This window comes from Trichoplusia ni, chromosome 4 (genome assembly GCF_003590095.1).
Source record: "Trichoplusia ni isolate ovarian cell line Hi5 chromosome 4, tn1, whole genome shotgun sequence".
Taxonomy (NCBI): domain Eukaryota; kingdom Metazoa; phylum Arthropoda; class Insecta; order Lepidoptera; family Noctuidae; genus Trichoplusia; species Trichoplusia ni.
In genome coordinates, this window is record NC_039481.1 from 17615203 (window position 1) to 17642146 (window position 26944).

General features: G+C 32.9%; 1 protein-coding gene across 1 annotated transcript; it reads left to right on the forward strand.

Moving 5' to 3' along the window:
- The first annotated feature begins 312 nt into the window (after positions 1–312).
- Positions 313–25579, forward strand: LOC113493373 (scavenger receptor class B member 1-like). Its single transcript, XM_026871324.1, has 10 exons — positions 313–424; positions 13823–13986; positions 18397–18544; positions 22124–22327; positions 22614–22738; positions 23031–23192; positions 23404–23513; positions 23730–23848; positions 24253–24378; positions 24652–25579. The coding sequence occupies exons 1-10, from the start codon at positions 314–316 to the stop codon at positions 25009–25011; spliced, it is 1629 nt and encodes a 542-aa protein (XP_026727125.1). The 5' UTR covers position 313; the 3' UTR covers positions 25012–25579.
- The last annotated feature ends 1365 nt before the right edge of the window (positions 25580–26944 follow it).

Below are 26944 nucleotides of genomic sequence, written 5' to 3' on the forward strand. Positions count from 1 at the left end.
GCACAGCCACACACAAACACACACACACATACACACACATTTCCCAATCATTATTTTAACCATATTTGTTTTTTTCTCTGCATGCTTGTTATTATATAAAATTGTACCTATCGGTAAGCTATATCTTCTTGTTGACATATTTTTATGTATAATGTCAGGAGAAGACGCTGGCTCCTGTAATACAGTTTAATTAAATACTAGCACAGGAGGCAGTTTTAAGGCAATGCATGGCAAAAATATTTAAAAAAAAACTAGCACGAACTTCTTAAAAATCGTCCGGTATCAAAAAAATAAAGAGCCTTATAATTATCAGATGCTTTTTTTCTTTTTAGATTCCGTGATAAAGCTGTCGTATGGGATCCTTCTCATGGTCATAGGGGTCATCATGGCGGCCATCAACCCTCTTGAAATTGCCACGAATTGGGTAAGTAAACAGCGTCTTTATTCTTTAATCAACTATTTTTCTTTTTGTGTCTATTTTTTGATATGTCGGATTTGACTAGCTAGCCTTAAAACCAGCAAGATTGATAGATAGTTAGTTAGCTAGATAGTCGACTAGTTAATCGTATCTTTGAAATTTGTAAGGTTATTAGTGGTAATCTCAGGAACTACCAAACCGATATCAATAATACTTTTAGACATATTTAGTCACATTATTTGTAAGCATATACTATACATACATCTATACTAATATATAAAGCTGAAGAGTTTGTTTGTTTGAACGCGCTAATCTCAGGTACTACTGGTTCAAATTGAAAAATTATTTTTGTATTCAATAGATCATTAATCGAGGAAGGCTTTAAGCTATAAACCATCACGCTGCGATTAATAGGAGCGAAGATACAATGGAAAAATGTGAAAAAAAAACTGGGTAGATCTAAATCATAACTTATATCTTCTTACCACGCGGACGAAGTCGCGGGCAACAGCTGGTAATTTTATAAAGTTATGAGATACTTTAAGTGATAAGAAAATTTAAATGATACTTGAAATTGGTTTGCTATTCTTCGGTTTTTCGATTACGAATTATTTGATTGGGACATTGATTTAGGCGAAAAGATCATATAAAATAGACAACATTTTTCTTGTAAACAAAAATCCAAGTACAAAAAAGTCTAGATAAAGATTACTACGTCGAAAATTCAAATTAAGTAGTTACAATTTTTTCTCCTTATTTAGTTACAAGTACATAGCAATTGAAACCCAATAACATTAATTAAACTTTACATTTCCGGTTAAAAAGCTTCTGTAATTATTATTTATTACTAATAAGTTTAAAATTTATAGCCCCATACATTCAACGTCACAAGTATATCGCAAATAATACAAAAAACAACGCCTTATTCTAAAGCGTTAAGGTCGAATTTCGCTTACCATTGTAACTATTTTCTTTTAACAACTGTACATAGGTAGGTAAGTTAAAAATTATGGTTAAAAAAAATGTATGGTTCAAATTTGAGAGTTCATACACGTTACATGTAACGTGACTTAGTATACTAAAATAATTATCTACAATTACGCACGGGTTGAGATGGTCGTAAAAACATTTTTTTGGCGGGAAATGTAATGCTTAGTTGTCAAGAAACACGTTTAATATTTGACATTGACGTCTATACAAAATGTTTTACTGCCCACCCACACACACGCATGCACAGCCACACACAAACACACACACACACATACACACACATTTCCCAATCATTATTTTTAACCATATTTGTTTTTTTCTCTGCATGCTTGTTATTATATAAAATTGTACCTATCGGTAAGCTATATCTTCTTGTTGACATATTTTTATGTATAATGTCAGGAGAAGACGCTGGCTCCTGTAATACAGTTTAATTAAATACTAGCACAGGAGGCAGGGTTGCAAACCAAATTATGTAATCTTCTTATGTCAAATAAAGATTTATGATTTATGTTTATTCTCTTAATATTTCAAAATGTAATAAAAAAAAACCATATTTTAAAGCTGTAGGTATCAATTGTATGAATTATTGTGGAAGTGATTAGCCTTATCATTCTTTTAATAGATAATGAAATAGACAGCGACTATGCTTAATCTGAAATTCACTTTTAATAATTATAAGAAGTTTGTTTTAATTAGGAAGAAAAATAATAAAAAAGAAACAAATTATTTTTATTTATATTGAAAGTTTGACAAAAATCAACATTTTTTTATTTCACTTTTTGTTATATTTACTTGACGTCACCGCTTGCGTCGCGTCAGTGATATTAAAATATCAATCAAATCAAAAAGTTTAATAATTAAACATGTGTCAGATTCAAATCTTATCAATCAACTACGTTAACAAAAACAACGAAAAAAAGGTGTTTTCCGATGTTTAATTATGTGCGGTATGTGTTGCCGTTTTCGATCGCCTCGTAAGACAAGCGTTTGTGTGACCCATGAATGCTTGTTCCGAGCCACAAATTGAATCATGAATTCATAAAACCCCCCGCGAGACAATTATTTATAAAAATCTGTATAGCGGGAGTCGTTTCTTGAAAAAAAAGCACATTTACGTGTTGATGTCTGCTGCTCACTGAAACGAATAACTCGAATAAATTCGGTAATGATGTCGTCAATTTAACACAGGATATTTTAAAACACTCGAATTTGAAAATTGTCTGGACTTTAAAAGAGACTGCGACCCCTGAGTTTGTTTCGACATTTCTTCTTAGGGTAGTCAGCTAGGAAATGTCGGCTCCATCGTTCTCAAAACAGACATGTAAAAGTGATAAAATATCCTATTTGCAGAATAAAATAATTTCATTTCATTTCATTTCACAGTATAATCCTTAGCCGATATCAAGACTAGCTTTCAACCAGTCTTAATTTGTTTTTATTGTTAATTCAAAAACTTTCTATCGTAACTGTGCACTTATTTATTTCTCTATCTGTTAATATTTACATTGATTTGATTGCCTAGATTTCGTTGCCAAGATTATTCATTTTGTAAATTAGCTTACTCTTTGAACAAAACCGCATGAAGTATCGAGCCAAGTAAAAGTAGAAAAATTAGACTCTCAAAGGTCTCATATAAAATATTCGACAATTGGAATGAGGCCTAAATATTAACATACTTTTTAATTACCCTAACTTTAAACTTCTTATAATCACAGTAGCATTAACCAACTATTTTTTGCAACAAACACTCACATTTTAAATCGGTTTTGCAAAAAAATATGTATGATGTATCCACTACATTTTTTTACACCAAGTATCAAATATTTTCCACTCAAAAATGTTGAAGATTGATTGGCCAAACAATCTTGATACATGATCGTTGAGATAATGATTAGGATAAACAAGCACTCAGGAATCTAAAACGCATTTTTTATGAACACCATTCATATTTTTTTTATTATATGTTGATTATTTACCCTTAATTTAGACTCAGGCTTAAAAACCAGACAGACAACTTCTCTAATCCTTGACGTCAATCTTTTTGAGATATTATTATAATTATTTTGATAGCAAGTTTATGCATAATAATTATATTAAAGTAATGGTGTACACACGTCATGCCGTAACGTGGGATAGTATTTTTAATAATAGAGCTGTAATGTCTTACAAACGAGTATATATAGGGAGTAAAAAAAAATTGGGTATGAAAAACAGATGTCCGATTCTCAGACCTACCCAGTCTGCGTACTTACATAATTTCATGAAAATTAGTCGAGCCGTTTCGGAAGATTTCAATTTCGTACACTGTTAATTTTATATATTGGGGACGAATAGGAAGCGTGATAAGTTTATTACAAATTTAAATCCTGTTTTTTTCGGAAAGAACGGTTAAAACCACTTTCGTGAAAAATCTATTAATCTTGTATTAATTCAAAAGAAATCACGTAATATTGTACAAAGTAAACCAGGCATATAAGCTAAAACTTAAAGAAGTAAAATTATGCACACAATATTGCTCAAAACCAACCAGCTAGGGTTGAATAACTAACTAATAAGTGACTAATAATAATTATATGTTGCGTTAACTAGCTTTTGCTCTTGGCTGCGCTTGTGATCATTTCAGTTGTCATAAAAGAAATTACTCGACTATCTTTCCAACATCAACTGTGTTATGTCATCTTATTTAAACATGGTAATTTACTATCACGTATAAGGAAACAGTCACCTTCCTAGACCAAAGGCAAATAAACATACAAAGAACCCTCAAAACATAATTATTTGAGTAAATATTTCCGGCATTTCATAAAAAGCGGAATCCAACATTAAAATATTAATTTATTAAAACTATCTTAGTTTAGATATAATTAATAGTTTCGCGTTACGCGCGAACGTCGTGAAATTAATCAATCAATATTAATGAATATATTAATAAATAATGGAGTAGATTAACTAGTTATTTTTTTATTTACCTAAAGAAATGTTGTTTGTCTAGACTAGACGGACACAACATTTTCTTTAGGTAATAGGTCTTTATAAAAAGGCTTTGGAAATTTTTGGATTTGTTTGTGATAAAAACCTTTATTCATGCATAACTGAAAAATATGAATTGATACAACGGCTTATTCACGCGTATTTAACGGCAGTGCCTGATTAGGTTCGGACCCAACCGAAGTCCTTAATCATGAGCTGACGCGGCGGGATCGCGAGTAGACCGCAAGTAGGAATATCCAAAAAAAAAAGCTTATATCTTCCCTCGCAAATTCAAAATTATCATCGTCAGTAACCTACCGCAATGTTTTGACAATATAGTTATAATAGTAGAGTCACAGAATATATAATAGTAGAGTCTTTATTCCACAATTGTCTATCTTAGAACGATGCTCCTAGGGTTTCATAACAAAACTGGAAGTTAGCTTAAAGCACTAGAAAATGATCTATATGGCGTCATAGACGTCCAATGTTTACGCATTGGATGGTGACGCGCAAACGATGCGCGCTTACGTGACGTCATCCATACTAGGTTGGCACAATGCCGCCGTGAATAAAATTCGTTAATATAAACACGGTTGGTTTAAATAAATTATCTTTATAAACAATTACTATTCACTACTACCGAACATTTACAGTGTATGTACTAACTTTCGGTGAAAACCAAATAAATAGTAGATTATTGTATTAAATAGTGATATGGATTTCTTGAAACTGTTTTTGTTTTGTTTTCGATTCGGTCCTAAAATTAATATGGATACAAATAAGAACGAGAATGGGTTGAATGTTATAAGTTCCGATAGTCGTTGTTCGAGAGTAGTTCCCAATTGTGCCACGGCAAATAAATGGCGCTAGCATCGCGTTCCGGAGTACCAACTTTATCTGAATTTGATGAAAGCAGAACAAGATTTCTTACCAATAATAAAACCAAATTCTTTATTGCTCCAGACTTCCGGATGAATGTTATCACTCTGTACTAAATATGTGAACGAAACACTTTTAAATAGACACCTAATCTTTAAATTTTGTAACAATTATAGTAGTTGACCTCAAACACATTTCTCAACAGCGTTATCAACTTTGTAATACTTTCTTCATATGTTGCGTAAATATTAAGATAATTTGTCTGTCTGGTTTTTAAAGCGACGTTGCTAAATACACTTGCATTGATACAGATATAATGTTTAATTGACCTGTTAAGGTATTTTGATATTAGATTTTATAAAAACTTTACAGCATCCTGTATATTTATATGAAATCTTTATAAAATATGAAAATGAGTCAAGTGCGAGTCGGATTCCATCGGGTTGGGTTCCATACACATAAAAAGAAAAAAAAAGAAATTGATCACCAATATGACTGTTCCAAGCGTTGCTCAACATCGATTAAAAAGATGACAAACTCACGGAAAATCTAGTATTAGTAAAAGGATTCCATGTTTACCGTATGAAAACTCTCTTATGCATAATCCCTAACTCTCTAAAAATAATAAAAGAGCCTTGCCTGCGGCTTCGTCCGTCTGAAGGTTGGCTTTTGCGTTTAATAGCTATCGACATCCTGTCTCGGAATTCAAACTTACCCTAGACCCAGTTTTATCAACATCGGATCAGCAATTTGGCCGTTAAAGAGGTACTGACCAATGCTTAGCATTCGTAATTAGAATGCCCGAAAAAAAAACTTGTTCAATTTACATAAGGATCAAAAGAATACTAATTTTGAAGGTTAATCGGACTACTTTAAATTTTTTACCAAATTGTAGAAAAAAACTCGTTTTGGATATTAAAAAAAAAATGCAATTCGGTTAACCATCATCTCTTAAGATAAAAATGTAGAGGTTTCAAGGTTTCAATTGTGGAAGTGAGATAGTGCTCTACATCGTCTAAAGCACTGTCACACTCCACGCACTCTTTACTTTATGGTGGTGCTAGTCCCCCCTCATCCGAGTAATCTTTGGAGCTATAGGGATCCTATAAGATTTTTTTTTATCATCTGGCGTGAAACACAGATGACTTCAATTAACGTCGAAGGCACAGTGTGGGGATATATCAGAATTCCACAGACTAAAAACACCCCGGGCTCTTTCTACTGCCTAAACCAGAGTCAGGGGATAGATCGTCCACTTTACGCGACTCTGGCCTTCGCGAATAATGCGTGTAAAGAGCCCACCTCTCACCCCATAAATCCCCGCGTGTCTTAATACTGACATTTGATTAAAATTGAGTTTGTTTGGCAACAAACCTTGTTCTGACTACAAACTTAATTTTTGACGAAATAAATCCGCAATAGACCATTACGGACCCCTGAAGGCATAACGATCATTACAGCGTGCAATACATTTCGTGTTCCCCCAAATTATAGACAATAGTAAAAACTATGAGTACCATAATTACTAAGCTAGACTCTACAATAATTCACAGACATAAGAAATTGTCTGTTTTGTCTTTTGTTCATCAAGTGTGCAGTTATTTCATTTTAAGTCTGAACAGTAAAAAAACAAAGGCGATATTAAGATACATGAGAATTATTATTAAAAGACAGAATCTCAGAGGTAGAGGTATATAAGTGTAGATAAATTTGTCTCTTTGACGTAATGGAAATGTTATGTTAAACAAAGCACGGATTGTGGTAAATAAGGATTAACAATAGAATTAAGGGTTATATGGGTACAATAACCTTCTGATATCATCATCATCATCATCATCATCTCAGCCTATAGCAGTCCACTACTGGACATAGGCCTCTCCATAATTTCTCCAGCGCGACCGGTTCGTTGCCACCTGCATCCAACGGAACCCAGCGGTTTTAACCAGGTCGTCGGTCCATCTGGCAGGTGGCCGATGATATATCTCACTTATTTTCAAATCAGTTTTTAAAAGGTAAAGTTTATTTGCATGGCAATAGTAGAGTTATTTGTTCTCGAGTCCGTTTCATGTGAGTTCTATATCAGCTTTCCTAGGTCCAGGCATTACTTTGTATTTCTAGTGTATTTGCAAAAACTTGATAAACGCTTGTTATATTATCGCAACTTAGTGAAGAAAATTAACGATGATAGCTTAAGAGAAAAGCATTCGTAGCTACAATTTCGTTCTTAAAAAATATCATTTGTGAACCTAGTTACTTAGTCACTTACACATGTTTTGTAAGTTAGTCACTTAAATTAATTACCCTTCAAGAATTACAAACATTAAAAAACAGTCATAAATCTATTGTTTTCGTAGTACGGTACATTTATGTAATTTTTTTGTTCATAAGAACTGACATTCAAAATTTTATGATTCTGTTTTGATTGTAATGTAATTTACTTAATTGGGGATCCGGCTCAATGACCTGTGTGACCTGTTTAGTAATAAAATTTCAGTTTTCTAGTGACCTGGTAGAGGGCAAAGACCTTATAATGAAGAAGGAACAAGAAATTTTGACATACGTGTGTAGCCTAGATCAGTCTATCGCGATAAAATAAGAATAATTAAGAATAAGAATAAGAATAATTTATTGTTTTTAAAAATTACAATTTTCATTACAATTATTGACAATGGTCCCCAAACTAAGCTGGAAGCTTGTATCTTGGGGGCCTAAAAGCAAAAATACTTTTTGGAAATCTGTCTGATGGACTTATTTGACTACTCAAATACCTAATTATTATGAATCAGCCTTACGAAAGTAATTGGAAGAGCTTACTCCAGTTGATAAATCTAGACTAGACTACACCATTTTTTTACCACTTGAATTGAATATTTTTAAAGATAACCACAACATTTATTAATAACTAGGTCTTTCGGTCAGGACCACTGCGCATGCGTGAAGGTGCATTAATGACGGTTACTTCATTCCAAGCTTTATGCATCGAAATGTCTGAAACACGTTAAAGATGGCCTCCATCAGTCACTCATTATAAATAACGTTTAATTAAATTATTACTTTACATGCTGTCTGTATCCGAACATTTTGATACATTACAGAAAATTGATCAAAAATTGATAAGCGACATACCGCCCACAACTTCTTAATGGCTCGACCGATTTTTATCAAACATGTCAAAAACACTCGCACATAAGAAAAATAATTTACTTTTAATACAAAACAAACTTTATTGAAATCGGTCAAACCGTTTGGGAGCTACGATTCCACAGACAAACGGACACGCCAAACTTATATATAACAACCCCCTTTTTCTTTTCTTTAAGAAGTTCTTTTACTGACACAACATGAGAAACTGATAGGATAAATTGTACACTTACCACTATCTATATTATAATTCAAATTAAATACGAAAATACATACACACATCACTTACTATTAGACCTAAGCATACCATTACCTTTGATACCTACCCTACAAGTTTTTTTTCACAAACCATTTATAAAACAAAACCTGATCGTTACTCGTGAACCTCTGACGCGGGTTCATATAAAAAGTTAATGTTATCTGTATAACTTGTCAGTTAAATATTAATTAGCATAAAAGTACGGTAGAAGACGTAGTGTAATTAGATGGTTTTTATATCAGTTTTAATTATATGGAGGTTTGAACTTCTAATTTGGTGATCGGATATCACGTGGACTGCGAACAAATTCTAGAAGAGATTAGAAAGAAAGAGTATGCTCTCTCTTGCACTGTCTCTCTTCCATAAATTGTTGTAGGCCGCTTAAAACATTTAAAAATAGCTCGAGGCAAACTAAAGGCAAAAAGTCGGACTGAAATTTTAAAAGCATAAGCATCTAGGTATATTTTGACGACCTCCGTGGTCGAGTGGCACACGCACCGGTTTCAAGGTGTCGCTATCTCTGAGGTCCCGGGTTCGATCCCCGGTCGGGTCAATGTAAAAATGCACATTTCTACATTTTCTCGGGTCTGGGTGTTTGTGGTACCTTCGTTGTATCTGAATTCCATAACACAAGTGCTTTAGCAACTTACTTTGGGTTCAGAACAATGTATGTGATGTTGTCCGCATTTATTTTTATTTATTATTTATTTGTAATATTTCTTCTGTTTTTTTTGGTTATAATGCTCTAAAATGCTTAACATTCCTACTTTTTTGTAGTAAACCATCATAGCCCTAGTCTTTACCCAACTATGTTGGGGTCGGCCATTCTAAACGGATTCAGCTAAGTACCAACGTTCACAAAGAGCGACTTCCTATCTGAGCTCCTCAACCCAGTTACCTGGGCAACACAATATTTTGATTTCAAAAATATTTATTGAAATAAAATTAGTGCTTAACTGTATCAAAACCTTTTAGAAGCTCACTGCAGGTTTGCGATTACAGATTCAATTATTTAAAATCCGAGTTTATTCACGAGGTCTTACTTTACAGTCAATTTTTCGATTATAATCAAATAGTGACATTTGACAATAAGTTAATCATAATAAAATCATTCGTATTTTTTTGTAATTGTCGTTGATGTCAGATTTCTTATCACAACTTTGACAAGTTAAGTGACAACCTACAAATTGTTTTTATAAGTTAATCCATTTTTTATGTGTAAAAAACAATCAAATCAATTTTGCTTGTAACTATGCTACGCAGTATGCTAATCACACTAATTATTATTAATGCGAAAGTGCGTTAAATTGTATGATTGTTTTTTACCTCTTCGCGCTCAAACGACTTGACCAATTTGGACGAAATTTTGTGTGAAGATAGCTGACACCTTTGATTAAAACATCTTTTAGCTGGCTTGATGAAAGTAGAAAAATGTTTCGAAGCTATAATTGACATATTAAAAAAAAATACATTTGAGACGATGAACGTCACTATTTTTTTCAAATATCTCTTATATCAATTTTGGAGCAAAATGGATCGTGTAGAACAAAGTTGTCTTCAAAATCTTAATAATTATAAATCTATTATTCTATATTTACATCCCCGAAGAAAATACTTAGGCCGAATTTTAACAATAAACTTCTAGCAAATTAAATAAACATCACGTAAAGCTTTAAACAAACTGAAATCATCACCAACTATAAATTCTTGACACTTGCTATCCATTACAGTAGGAGGCAGTTGTTTTTAAACCTTATTACGTCATTAGCGAGCATACAATGATGAAGCAGGCAGGTCAAAGGTCAAAGGTGACATGTGTTAATTCATTTTGACATGTTTTTGTTTTTCGTCTATGAAGGTGAAGTTTAAGGACATAATTAAAGGACGATAGAAAATTCCAAAGCAAATTGCTAAATAATAATAGCTTTTGTAATAATAATTTACAGTTTCTTGCTTGTTCTTCTCCACAGTATGGAAAACAGCCTATTTGAAAAAAAAAATGATTTCGATATTGATATGTTCTAGGAAATTTTAATTTGTCCACCAAATAATGGTTTTGAAACATTTGGTTTAGAACAGAAATTATTTGCGACATCTTCAACTCTTTTATTCATTAGAAAAAAAATACTTTACTGTTATTTGTTGGCCTACGAAATATAGTCAAATGCATAATATGTTAAAAGGGGATTTTTACCGACTTATGACATATTCCTTACACTCGACAAAAATAAACTACATTGTTTTTAAATGAGTTAAAAACAGTTGAATATTACAAAAGATTCTTCTAGAACAATCAAATAATGATTAACAGGCGGTTTTACCAAGAAAACAAATCAGTTAAATTCCGGTATTTCTTATTTTAAACTTCAATATAGAAAAAAATGCGAAGGTTTGAGACGGTCAAATGTCATACATGTGCAAAAACGAACAAAAAAATTGCTAATACGAGTACAATTGTGAAGTAAACTTGAACCGTGTTGTTAGAGATCTGCAGGCGTGATGAGAAAACGGCTAACGTTGAAAAATTAAATAATTAGTTTCTTTTAAGATAGAACTCAGGGAATCTTCCCTTTCTACACATTTACAGGCTAGGTTTTTGAAAGCAAAACCGAAGGAAACTAAAAATATTAGAACTGAAACTGCCGGTAGACACTGGGCAGACATTGTTGCTATGGATTTATTTTTAGTAGCCTTCTTTAGATTTTGCATCTTTCAAAATTTTGCAATTAAAGTAAAATATTTGATTTAGCATAAAATAATCTGTGATGACTACTGCTACTACTGTTCAACGTCAGTAACAGATTTTGGCGTTCTCCGTCTTTAAATATTTCCCTCCTTTAGGTTCGAATACGGAACCTCATGCAAAAGAATAATATTTATAGTAATCATTGTAATAAAGAGACATACAAATCCGTGAAATCTTTTGTTTCTGTTCACCAATGATATTTTTCTCTTCTATAAATAGATAATACTTATCGGTAAATTATACGGAAACAAAGCCGTAATAAGTTTAGCCGTAGTTTTTTTGTCTACAATGCTCGTCTTTTATTTATTGCTCTTGTGTTATTTTTAACAAAACGTCTGATAATTAATTATAGAGATATATCATTGCGTTTATTTTTACCCTGATGTTATTTTCCTAATGGAAAAATAAAATGAATACAATATTTTTTTTGTTGTTTTATCTTCATTTAATGTTGTAAAGAAACACAAATTAAAATTGAACACTTTATTTTGATGTCCACAGACCAATGAGAACTATTAATAAAATTGATTCTCCTGTTTTTAATAAATTCTTAGGAGAATTTATAATTATTTATCACTACGATATATTATGCTAGCTACGACTAAGCCCGCTTCAAATCGGAAATGATCCCACGGGTGCATCAAAGCGATATAAAAACTTATATTGACAATTGATAAAAAATCTTATTTGTTAATCTGTCTGTGCACCAAATTTTACCTAAATGCGTTCAGTGGTTTTTGCGTGAAATGTAATAAACCATCCATCTATGCTTATGAACTTTCGCGTTTATAATATTAAAAAGAATAAAGAACCACACTGAGAAAAATACTGGCTTTATGTTTCTAGACGAAAAGGCGAATATATGCAATTAAAAACGACACTTAACTAAGTCTAGCTCTGACATACATCCGTCATTATCTTTAACATATTACAAGTTGACTAAACAGTTTGACGGCTATTCAAAGACCTTAGTTTAACCTACCTAACCTAACCTACATATTCTTTAAATTCCATTGTTCATTTTTCTTAATTCTTATTCAAACGATTCGAAAAATACCGCGCCAGTTGCAATACATTGCGTAGTCTCTTAGCTTTGATATCAAAAACTGTACGTCAAAGTCAGTAATGGATAGCATCTTTCACGATTTTCTCGCTCCATCCCAGTCAGCCTTAAAGCTCATAGTCCGTACTAACCAAATATTGTTTTGACCTACAGATATTCATTTCGGTTGTAATTAGCATGTTACCTCATTACGTTATTTGACAGTAGCTGTTTGCTATTCGTTAGCAGTTATTTCGCACTTGGTGATCAATGCACAGTTAATTTAAAATTGACATGTTACTATGCTGTTTGCACTTAACTAATGAGTTCGCAAAGGACAGTTATGAGTTTATATAAGGTGTGAAATGTTTATACTTAAGGAGAACTTATAACATATAATATACAGATATTAAGGTGAAATATTTTTTGCATTCTCAAACCTCAAAAAAGTTTTACTTGAAAGTTCCTGTTGTGAGTATTGACGCTTTAACGTCAAAGATAAAAAATAAACGTGCCAATTTCCGGTATAGCAAAGTCGATATTAATGGGAAATGAACAAATTGCTAGGTTTTAAGGTATCTGGTCTATCATTGTGAAATCTAAATAGGATATATCAAATTAAAACGCCAAGACGAAATTGCAGCTTCACTTCAACTAATAATTTCGTATTTACTAAACCATTGTTTTTACTATTATTTTAATACAGCAACGTATACTTGCCTCATATAAATTTCGATGCCTAATCGCGAGTACTTCATTATAATTTTTTTGCTAAGGAAGTTGTATCGATGACGTCCATCCAGCTTACATCGGTCGTAATCGTACATATTTACGATCGTCTAATAGGCTTTTTGCTTCACGAAATTGATATACAACGCAAAAAATTACTTGGCTTGGACTAGTAAGTCGTTTGCGTGCGTATTTTTCTATTGTTTTTTGTCTCATGTAGAGTGCTTTTTAGTTTTTTTGTATCGGTTATAGATATAACAGTTAATTTAAGAAAATTAGTCAAACTATTCTTCTTTATTAAATTATAAAACATTCACATTCTCTCACATTTAAAGTGTAGCAGGTAATATTGTGCGTAACGAAATGCTATGCATTGCCTCGTGCCGACCAAATGTGGTAGACGTAGCACGGCGGTTCAGGTTTAGACTGTAAGAGTCTGAACCAACCCGCGCGCTTTCCCGGTGATAGGGCTGGCCATAAGGGTTTCCCTAAAATACCTTAGGATTAAAATCCTCACTGTTTAAGTTTAAAAAAAAATAGAGCCCCTTACCAGTCATATTATGTATACTCATTACAGCCCCTTACTTTCATTTAATATCAAAACGATTCTATTAATATAATAACTTCTTTCATTGTCAACAGTTCCTCGACATGCGAGAAGGCTCGTTCCTCTACAACATGTGGGAGAATCCGACGTACGAGCTGTTTTCCGAGATGTGGGTGTACAACTATACCAACTCGGAGGAGTACCTCAGCGGGTCAGACTCAATACTACAAGTCAAGGAGATCGGACCCTTCACGTATCAGTAAGTACTTTTGTATCTCGAAATGTAGGCTAGAAATGAGTTGATATCAATTTTTTGGGAGAAGTGTAATACTGACTGCGAAAAAAGAAATTATATTCAGGAGCAATGGCTTAGTGTACCTTCGAAAGTACAGCGATATGAAGCTATATTTGCTTAAGAAACTTATACTAGGTTATATTGTAGCTTCATTTGGTATCAAAAAACTTCTTTTGAAAGTGGGATAGCATGTTACATTTTTTGCAACGTGGTTATTTAGACCGCTTTATGGTCTCAACTAAAAATACATTGATTTTAGATGCCACGTACAATTGTTACCAACGATCGGAATTTATCCGGACAGGCATTATTTTTTCGGAGCTTCTTTTAAATGTGTTTATTTAGATGCAAAGGAGCGATACCAAAATAATTGGGTTTTCAAATTGATATCCAATGCTCCCGCACTTGCTTGCGCATGGGCATAAGCAACTATTTAAAGACCAGACCAACAGTAGTATATTTGAACAGAGACTTCCTTGTTGATTTTGATTAATACTGTTTACAAATGCAAAGAAAACACTCATTTGTTAAGTTTAGATAATTGCCTGATTAGTTTTCCTGTTGTCTTGTGTCTTAACAAACAGTTTTGTGATGGAAGGATAAAATATATTGTTGTTGCAAATTATCTATGAGTTAATAATGTGTTTCTGAGTAATGATGACTGCGATGGTGACATAATCATTACGAGCCTATAATGGTTAATTACAAGGTATTATTGTAATAAGTCTAAAAGATAAATTGGATAAAAAATGATAATTAATTGAACATTTGCGTGTGTATTTATCTAATTCCACAGTATTAGGTAATGATTCTGATTTGTCTGTTGGCTCCGCTAACGTTTAATGATAAAGTCGTCATAAGGCAAAAAACTTGCAATGAAAGAAAAACGAACATTTCAAAGTTCTGTCAAATATTAGTAATTAAAACATTTTTACTTGTCAGACAACAATTAAATCTTTTAAAGGGATGAATAAAATAACATATTTAAAACATAGCTCAGCAGTGTATTCATTTAATTGGTACTTTGCTAATATTACGTGATTTGATAACAATTTTTTTTTCTTGATTTATGTTTGTTACCGTTCAGTAACCTAAAAAAAACATCAAAAATGGCTTTGTAGTTTTTATTCGAAGCAGATATACGATTTTCTTCTTAAAAAAATATTAGTTACGTCTCAAACATCGAGCTTGAAATTAAAAATGCAAGAACCACAAATACTTGAAACTAAGATATAAAACTCGTATGGGCGTGTATAACGTGTTTACAATTAATTAGATAAAAACACAACTTTTCTTGGAGCACCAAAATTTTACGATACAAATTTTATTCCGAATATGAAGCAACTTAAAGAAAACTTCAAAATCAAACTTAATGAATACATTAGTAAGACAAATCTTGTATAACATCGAGCGATGTGCCAACAGCTCACGTGTCGCTACACGCCGCGTGTGAAACCTCACGATTTCGCATACGTTTCGGAGTTTAACACCCCAATTATCCTCGGATGACCCGAACTTGAATGGAATGCCAATTAAACATTTTGTTATGACGGAGACACGGAGGTACAGTGACGCACGAAGTGTTGTATAGTTAGCGACAAAAGTTGTTCACTTTTGACAACGCTAACGGAGACTACGGATGGAGAAATATGTTAATAAATACTTCTGGTTAATTTTATGCATCTGATGTAAATGATTTTAAAACCCTCACGATGCGTTTATGCCTTGGTGCGGACGTGATTTTGTAATGAATTGTTTAAGATGTTTAAAATGCTAAGAGAAATGATTTTTTGATAGTTTGTACATACTAAGGATACAACATAGTTGTAACACAAAGGTCAAATTGAAAATTTGATTTGACAGTGAGCGTTCCGCCTCGTACTGAATTTCCAAATATCATGATGGCGAAAAGTACCATTTTAATTTAATTTCCATTCATTCATCGGCAATTGTATAAAAGCGGAATTGGGGCTCAGATAATATTTATCAACTTTAGTCGCTGAGTGTACCGAATTCGACAGGTTTATAGGCAGTCTAGATTTTTATGTTAATTTTGTCGTTTATTGCCTAGAATTTCAGGCTTTGTAACGGGTAATTTATGATTATAGTTACTGTTTTCAAGTATCCGATTTGTTGATATTTTGCAGCTTGCGACAATAGTTTCAATGAATTTTGTTTGGTTGAAGTTTCTCTTTTTTAAGGATTAGCCTCTTATTGTTACAAACGGTTAAAAGTTTTGAAAAAAAAACTTTAGACCCTATAAACTTTACAAAAGAAATATATGACACGAACTTCTAATTTTCAGTTATTTATTTCAATTCAGCCCTATCGTGCACACACTTGCTCTAATACAGTATTAAATTCGCGATATAGGATTGGGTAAAAATGAGTATTTTGCGCAACTCAAAACCCCTAACAGCTTCAAGTTATAACAAGGTACTAATGACCAATCAACACAAAGTCCAGAGAACACAGTTCGCAAGCCATCGACAAATTTTTGCTTTAATTCGCGAAGGTCTTGCCAGTGACAAAACTCGTTCATCATCGGTATTTGTTTATGCATACAAATAGTTACTCTAATCATTAGTTGAAACGCCTTGAGATATCCCAAGAAATACTGCAAAATATGAAGCTACAAAACGAATGTTAATTTCATCATGCATCAGGAAAATGTGTATGAAAATCCGGTTCTACAGATTAAGAAATTAAATTTATTATCTGTGAACGGTTTGGCGTTGCTTTCAATGCTTAAAATAAAAAAAAACAAATTACATTTGCATTCGAGTTTGGAATACATTGGTGTAATAATTGATCTAAAGTATTAAAAAAAAAGGATTTATTTGTAGTCAACCTTTATAAGGAATTGCTGAATTGTCAATGAGTTTTTTGTCAATGATTTTATGTGGTAGCAAGGTCTTTTAATATGACGGAACCGGCTGACGCGGGGTATGTTCGACCCTTACCGACTAAATGCTCTGCCAAACAATTGTAATTCTTGTCACTTGTCTAGAAGGGACTATCTGCCATTTTCCTTAAAAGAGCCATGTAGAGGGTCCTCTCATTTCCACAGCAGCAACTATGCTACTTTCAGAGACGGTGGTAGAACTCCAAATAGGAATGCACTACAAACTAGGATCCCCACGTCTAAAAATCCACTTTATACTCCTCAAACTTATAAAATTACCCCCGTTCCGAACAGTTGAGCACAGTCTTCTTTCCATTTAGGGATGATTTGGGCATTGATCATCACGCTAGCTTACCTAAGGGGGTTAGCGATATCAGTTTCCAATATTTGGAATCCAGTTTTCCTTTACTGTTTGTCTGTAGTATCTAAGAATAATCACGAAGTACAAATTAATTTGAATAAGACATATAGGTGGCCTACATTGAGAATCCAAGCTGGCCCTTGCAGCATGCAAATCCCCTTTCCTCGTAAACTAGTGTAATAAATTCTAGTTAACATTTAATATTATTAATAAAACTAGATTGTATGTAAGTTATTTAATTCATTAAGACCTGCCGCAATATAAACGTGTTTCAATTTATTTATAAAGGAAGCTGTTAAGAACGATTTACGTTCGCCTCAATATATTACAAAGTATATTATTATTTTGAATTATTTGGTAACACAACCGGCTTTTTCGAATGCAGTTAGATAACGATATAATTAATATACTTATGCTAATGTCGTAAAAAGGTAAACGAGTGTTTTTTTTCAAAGAACTATTAGTTTTTTTTTTTAGAAAAATAAACTACAGAATTTTGCGTTTATCCAAATGAGTTTATACTATTTTGGGTCAGATTATGTAATCGTCTGTATTCATAATGTTAAATGGTCATTATTTTTGTTATGTAATAATGAAAAAACTCCCTTTGGAATAGTCATGTGATTTTGACTTGTCATTTCAATATATTTGGACGCTTTGCTATCATTTGAATATGTGCTAACACTATGGACCAAAAGCCTCAAGTGTCTTAATAACTTACAAATACTTTACGAAGACCCTAGTCTAATAGTTTTGATTAAGGTTCTAAATAACTGTTATCGCCGTTATTACATCGATATCAGATAAATATTATTTCAGGATAATTCTCTACAAATTATAATTATCGGAAATATAAATACGACATCGTAATATTCAGATGAAACCACAAGCTTAAATTAATTATGATTTAATCAAACATTAAAACTAAGTATTATACAAAGTTTTGTGCAACGAAATACAAATTCAAACCTGCGTTTCCTGACTATACCTACGTGCCTTAATCTTAGACCTTAACAAATAAATTTATCTTTATCTCTCTTTACTACTTGAGGCAGACTCCCACATAACAAAACACGACCTCCAACTATCATGTCCTGCCTCTTTACAGAGAGATGCGAACGAACGAGAACCTGCAGATCGACAAGGAGCGCGGCGTGATGACCATGGAGCCTCACATGCGGCTGCGGTTCCTGCCAGACATGTCTGTGGAGGACACCAACAACGTGACTGTTAATATACCTAATGTGGCTCTACTTGTGAGTATACGCTATACATTTTAACCCACCTCATTAAGAAGGAGGTTTTGAATTCAGTCTATATTTTTTTTATGTTTGTTCATTCGACTGCGGACTGGATGAACAGAATTTGTTGATTTTTCATTTAACGTGAAGTAGATTTGGTCTGGAATTGGATATAAGACCTATGTTTGCTAAAGGCTACATTTATCTATAACTCATAACCCTATGCACACATTGAGACCATTAAGATGTTAGACCAACCCTACACCATGGCACATGAATTAACCTCCCCTTTTAGTAACCATTCTTTAAAAATAGAAAGTTATCATTATTAAAATGATATTACTTAACAATTAATATTTAGAACTTAGAATAAATTTAAGGTCTTCATTTGCCGCATGAATTGTTCGTGTTCGTAAATTGTTCTAATGTAGTACGTCGATATTTTTCCACTTTCATATCATACTCACATGATTCATTTAATCTGAAATAATAAGAAAAATATAAAACCATCGGGTAAAGTTTCTAAATAGTTTAACATATTATGAATTTCCTCGGGGAAGACCCTTTTCACATCAGTGGGGCAGTATGTTATGACAAAATCCGGCTTAGAACTAACCATATTCAAATATTTTTAGTTTTAAAGGTCAAATTTAGCAACATTTAACATTTCCGTTGAACCATACAAAAAACGTAATCACTTCGCTTTAAAATTTTAAATACATAAATAACACTTGATATAAATCAGAAAATCTAGATTATAAATAATTGATTCAGTAGTAACAACTTGGGCTTACAAAACTTGTCTAAAACCCATTATATTTTACTGCTAAAACATGTAGATGTACAACGGACAATAGTGCCTGTACTATAGACTCTTAAAGCAGAAATAATGCCAATGAGGAAGCGAGAAAGCGCTATATAACAAGTCTAGCTTCGTCTCACTTCCACACCGAAAGTAGTTCTACTTCAAAAGCTTATATTCGCGTGCTGTCTTATTTTATGGGATCCTTTATTACATAATAAAGCAATTACATGTGCTTTATGCAAAATAAAATCGTGTTTTAGCTCATTAAATATCTTTGAGCGCGTTACAAGTATTTAATTAAAAACTTGCCTTAATTAATGGCAACTGGTGTATTTATGGTAATTATTTTGAGACGTTTTATTGGTGGGTTGTCTGTTTTGTAGTACGTGCAATAGACTATTTCATCAATTACTTGATAGACAAAAATAAAACTTCTGTTTCCGAATGACGTTAACCAACGGTTGCCTACGGTCGTAATTTTATGGGGGACCAATTAATTTTAATAAGGATCCCTTAGTGTCATGTATTGTGTCCAACTCGCCTTTAACAGGGTATTTGCCTTACCTTTAATAGAGGCCAAAATTTTATCAATAAAATATTTTTATATGAGTATCAATCAATGTAGCACATGTTTACACATAAACAAAGCACTAAAGTGAACGACCTGCCTTAACATTGAACATTATTGCTTGTGTTATACGACGTGTGATATTTTAATTTATTAAAGCTTAATTCATTAATTAAATTGCTTTACTATAGACCCTTTGTGATTTTCTACTTTTGTCTGTCTTTTTCGGTTCGATTTTAATTAAGGACCTAAGAATGATGAATGGTGATAAGCTTTTAAAGGTGATATACCTACTAAAATAATAAAAAAACGTTTTAGTTTCTTGGTAAGATAATGCCAGGAGCTACTAAATGTATATTGAAATAGTTTTGACCCGACAGGGCCCCAGTTCTGCTATTTACAATCTTCAATGAATAAATGAAAATTGGATAAGATTTGCACTAATCGCATTATTCTAAGCATCTTTCCAACATAATATTTTCAAATTCACTACAGTGTGGAAGATTCACGGTCAATACAATGATTTTCCTATAATTATATTGCCAAAATACTTAGAGAATAGGAATAGTTTCAAATTCAATCTAATTGCCATTCATTCATCGGCCGTTGTAAATAGCAGAATCGGGGCCCTGTTGACTTGTTATGAGATAGGAACAGATCAGTCAGTTTCATTTATTTACGTGTCCGACTCGCACTTGACCGGTTTTTCTCTTTTACATAAAACGTCATAGGAGCTTTCTAGAATCATCAATTTAGCAAAAAATAATGGATTTGTGATACCATAACCTTTCGATTTATTTTCCATAAGATTTCCATAACAGGTTATCGACCTTGGTTCTGTTAACTACCTAAACCCTTTAATGTCACTTTTATCAGAAACAATAAATTGACAAAGTGAGTTATTTGAATGTAGGAATGTTAATACATATGTTGTGGGTACAGTCAGAAGAAAAGTCATTTAACAAATCCGATTTGTAAAGTGCTAGTATTTTTAATGAGATAAACGAACTGGATGCGTACCACAAACAGTGGATGGCAAAAGCAATAGACGGCATAGTGGAAGAATCTAAGGGGGCCTCCCTTAGATTAGCCCTGCAGTGGGAAAGTAATGGCTGAAAAAAAAAACAAAAAACGAACTGGCGTTAAGTTTGTTCAAAATATAGACATTAAAAAAGCTGGACACCTATTTAAGTAGTCAAACCTATTTTTTTGCCTAGTCGCTGAACAGGGACTCGTCTTTAAATGTATTTTATAATTATATAATTGGTGAATATTTTAGCTACATTAAATGCCATATGATATACGGCAGGGAAGTAATTAGATATTTATATTAATTCCAAAATAAAATTGTTGAACAGTAACTTGAATTTGAAACTGTTATTGTGTTAACTGCCTTCTGTTGCTAACTGTACATGTTAAGTGAATAATGTCATTTGATACTTTATACATTTTTAACAGATATTTTAGGATTTTTCGTCTGTGACATCATATAATTGATTAAGTAATGTTTAAACTGACTTGAGTTATCGAAATCTCATTTATTATCGAGTGTTAACCTCAGTATCGGCTAAATTAAGAATAAAGCAACTAGTTTTAGAGGTGAAGTCACACAATATATTAAAAATAATTTTAATAAAAAAAATGGCGATTCAACTGCGATAACTTAAAAGTTTTTCTAAGTTCAATCCAAACACGTTATCCCAAAATATACTTTTTGTCATGTAGGAATAAAAATACAAATAATCATAGTTTACCCAATTTAGATTTATAGTGCCACAATATGAATCTTCTAGTGTAGTATAAATACGATTTACGTGAAGCCTTCGGAACATACAGTCATATTTAATACACATGATCAAACTTATTAACTCAATTACTTATTTTTATCTATCTAGCCTGCCGGCCTGCTAAATAAAACTAGGCAACTAAAATTCTTACAGGAAAAAAAAATCAGGACTTAATCCTGCTTCTCCTAGCTAAACAAACACTTAAGCAACTAAGCTACATTGGGCGATACTTGAAATAACTCCATTACTATTACACATCTTAAGGCAACATTACTCATATTTTTATAGTAACCTGAGAATGATTCTCTATTAAATGATGCAACGAATCACCCGACTAGTTTCGGACCCAACAGGAGTCCTTAATTATGAGCTGACGCGACAGGGTCCCGATTTGACTCATGTAATAACGTTATTCATCATTTCCTCTCTTTCAGGCCATCAGCACTCTATTCGCTGACAAGTTGGGTTACTTCGCGAATGCTGGCGCGTTCTACTCCATGAGCGCTCTCGGCTCCAAACTCTTCAAGCAGATGTCGGTGGAGCAACTGTTCTGGGGCTACCACGACCCTATAGTCACTATAGCTAACTCTATACTGCCTGGCTGGATCGATTTCAAGGAGATTGGGTTATTGGATCGGGTAAGGGCCTTTGAGTTACCTAAATGCAGGCGTTAATTAAAATATAAGAGAACCAGCTTATAATAATATTTCACTGATGGGCACTGATAAGCGTGTACCATAGAATATAGAGTCGCGGATTCCAGTTTGGTGATTCCAGATTCTTATATGTGGAATGACATTCAAAATGGGGATTTTTTTTCTACACTCCATTCACCACATTCAAAAAGTTATGAAAGTGGTTAATTTAAAGGCTATTTTAGCTTACGAAACAAATGTTTACCTTTTTTCTTCATTTTGACCACAGTTCTATGCAGAAAGGAATGATACCTCGGAAGTAGAACTCCGGAACACCTCCAGAAGATACTCCCTCAACTCCTGGAATAATAACGTCGGTCTCATTGAACAGGGATACACCGACTGGAATACCAGGTAAATGGCCGACAAATTATAACGAAACATTACATTTATAAAAAAAAAATAGTCAAATTAAGAAGTTCGTCTTCATGTAGTAATTATAGATAACATTTAAGTTCTTGGAGCTAAATAAGTAAGTGTATGTAGACGATTTTGAAGCCCAACCAATTTGTGATAAGAAGATAAAAAAAACATACAGAATATAGAATTTAGAGATTAAGAAAGTCCCAAAATCACTTTTATTTACAGCAAAGATACTTTATTTGTTTATTGACTCAAAACACTAAATCATTTTGTATCTTTGCAGTACCCTATGCAACAGAATCAAGGGTTCGTACGAGGGTCTCATGATGCCAGCGAACTACGAAAAGGGTCTGAACATCACGGTGTTCAGGAAGCAAGCCTGCAGGAACTATCCTTTCAACTTTGTTGGAGAGCGCACCAATGATCTGGGACTTAACTCCTATTTGTAAGTAGCACTTAATTTCTTATATTAAATGTCCTCCTGCGAAGTATCCTTGAGATTACAAAAGAAATCAAGTCAGATGGAAATGTTGAATCAGCAAATTCAGTAACTTCTACAATACACTTTCCTCAAAATTTTGTTTTCTTGCTCTGATAATTTGCTTGTATTCTCCCTTTTTAGAGTTCGTGATGTCAATAAATGCTTTCGTTTTCAGATATCAAATGGATCCTACCGCCTTCAGCACGAAGTCTCCCTACGCCTGTGACTGTACATACAAGAGCTGCCCCCCTGAGGGATTCGTTGATGTCAGCAGTTGTTACTATGGTTGGTATCATAGCTTTACTTGCCTTATCTTCTAAACTACGTACCCTTAGCTCGGGACATCGTAATACAATATCAAAGGTATAATAATGATAACGAATCATGGTTATATAGAATCCTGACATATATTTCGAAGACTATTTAAGCTAAAGGAGGAAATTTTCTTTGGATTCAACCTTAAACAGACGTTTTATTGAATTATTTTTTGGTTTGTTTTAGGTTTCCCCATCGCGTTATCGAAACCCCACTTCATGGACACGGATCCCGTACAGCAGGCGAATTTCAAAGGAATGAAGCCTGACCGGAAAGCACACGCGTCGCACTTTGAGTTGGAACCTGTAAGTACCTTTAAAATATAAGGTCGCAAATCCTTTGTACATGTATATATTTGTCACTGGTGTTACCCATTAATCTTAAAACAAGAACTATTTCGTAACCAGAATCTTGGATTCCTTGAGTTTTATTAACTTAAGCACTGATTACGATTTTTTTTCATTTGAATTTTTATATCTCATTCAATCTTCAAGGTGATCATAATGGGTTATTGACTCGTTTGACACTGAAATGACCTATAATACTTTAAGCTGCAATATTAAAGATAATACCGCAGGAAATTAAAGACCTAAAAATAAATTCAAACCGGAAAAGCTCAAATTGGGCTTTAACGATCCAATTAACTTTTGGCTTTATGGGTCCTTTTGAGGACAAAAGGAGGGATTTTGATGCTTTTGTTTCATTTTAGGTTGTTGGGGCACCTTTGAGTTTCGCGATCAAGATCCAGATCAACCTTGCTGTCAGAATGTCGGAGGGAAACCCCATCAGCAAGCCGCTGAAGGACAAGGTGCTGCCGCTGATGTGGTTCTCAATGGTAAGTTCGATGACCATACAAAATTTTGATATATTGGTAGTTCTAATCAGTCTTCGGGAATGTTATGAATAAGTGAATTGATATAATTATTAGTGGAAACAAACATTAAGTAAGGAATTCCCTCAACATAAATACGTCAGTGGACAAATTTATAAAAAGAAATAGTTACAACAGTCAACAAAGTGATAAAATGAAAATTCAAAATTAAAAAAAATGCTTTCGACCTAGTTGTAAATTCTCATACAATTCTTAAACGCTGTCTTTCTCTTCCAGTACTGTAAGCAGCCACCAGCAGACGTGGTGTCCCTCCTCCGCCTTCGTCTAGTCATCGCTCCTCCCCTCATGATAGTCCTCGAAATCGTGCTCTTCCTCATCGGCTTCATCCTTGGCGCTCAAGGTCTCCACAGGGTATGGAAACCAAAATACAAGATCGTTCAGCCCAAGGACCTCCCCATCCCTTCTATCAGAAGGAAGAGCGCAGAAAGGAGAAGAAGCAGCGTGATCTTAAACATGGCTGAAAATGATGCTTTTAAGGATGATGAGGATTTAGCAAAAGAAGCTGTGTCCTTATTGGCTATCAATGAGGAAGATAATGAGTTTGTCGACTTGCTGTTGAGCTCTGACAATGAATGATGTTGTAGTGGTGTAGGAAACGTTTGCTCAATTTCAAATGCTTTATTTAGTGGAATTTAGATTTTCTGTATCTTGCCTGGTGTTATTACATCGCCATAGGCTGTTACATCGTTGACAGATGATTTACTTGCAAAGATAAAAGTGGATTTTCGGGAGGTTTAGAAGTATATTCTAATGAGTTTCTTCTGTCTTCAGAAGTCTTTATTCAGAATTTTGTGTGGTCATCTACATGTTTGGTAATTTGACAAGTTTTTTTTAATAAATCCACTAGAAATCTATCGGTGTTAAGGTATTTTTAGAAGGCTATTTATGACAAGTCATTCCTAGTTTTAAAGTAGTTACTTCATTGACATTTTCTTAAATTCTCACAGTAAACTTCTTCATACATAAATAATACAACGGTTTCAATCAGTATTCTCAAGATCGTCTGACTAGTTTCAGACCAAAACGGAATCCTTAATCATGAGCTGATACGGTGTGATCTTGAGTAGAATTGTTTGACTCATGACTTTACGTCGTTCGTCCGAAACTAGTCGGGCGATCCCGATAAATACTTGTGAGTAAAATGTTGTATCATTTAAGTATTTTTATTAATATTATGAAATTGCGATACCCGTGAATAACGGGTCTTTTAACAATGACATTGGTATTAAGAAATTCAATTATCCTTTTTATATTAAACAGATAAATTCCGCTGGCGGTTTAGTTTGTAACTAGTGATATTATTTGCTCAACTATTTAGTGTTACGACGGGTAGAGGTTGCCTAATATTATTATTATTATCTAGTAGAATATAGTGTAGTGTCGACAATGTGTATGTTTGTGTGTTGAAGCTATGATTATGGATAAGATGTGTGCCCGTGACGTGTTTCCGTTGCCTTATTTGCCGTTAGTTGTTCTTTGTAAATGTTACTTTTTAACTTTAGTACAGTTATTTTGGAAATTAAAGCAATGTAGTGCTTATAAGTGCGCCTTACAATGTTTGTAACAATATGCAATATAAAAGCAAACAAAACAGTTTTAAACTTGTTGTTAAAAATCTGATGGCTTCTTGCGACAGTTAGTTAAGCCTCAGAAAAATGGAATCAGTTTTTTTCTAAAGTTACCATGTTTTCATTAATAATTCTGAATACAAGAAGCAATGCAAATCAAATACTTTTTGGTGACTGAAATTCTTCAATGAAAATCTGTAGAAGTGAACTTAATGCGTGTGCGCAGTTCATAAGTACAACTCATCGGGTATAGTCTTGCGTTGCATCCTGTATAAAAAACCTAGGGCTTCATGACTATATAAGTACTGTCACATTTACAAGAACTTAGATATTATTAGCAATTGTGATATTAATTATAATGTTAGTCGTAATTGTTGTAAATAAATGTAAATATTTAATTTAATAGACTGATGGTGAATTGTTTTTTACAGTAAAATAAAATATTTTCAAGGATTTATGTTTTTTATTTATTTAAGAATATTTACAATGAAAATAAATTAATATGTATATCATACGATTATTGGTTTGCAGTAACAGTGCTTTTACTAATCTATATTATGCGAGTTCTACATGTTATTAATGAAATAAATAAGAAATGAACGATTAATTAAAATAATTTTGCAAATATTCAATGCTAATTAAATCACAGTTATTTTGAGTGGTAATGGAATGCAATACTTACAAAACAAAAAATATAAAAATCAAATAATAATATTATTACTAAATTAACATTTATAAAAATAAATAATTGCAATTTAATCTCATATTTAAAAAAAAGTAGTCGAATATTTATACTAACTTACGTATTTTCTAACTTAATAGTTTAAAATTTATTATAATTTACGTATAAAATCGGAGTATCGTTTATAATATTATAGGTAACTAACGGTAACTTATAAAAATAAAAAATAAATTATTATAATTAAAATCTAATAACAACT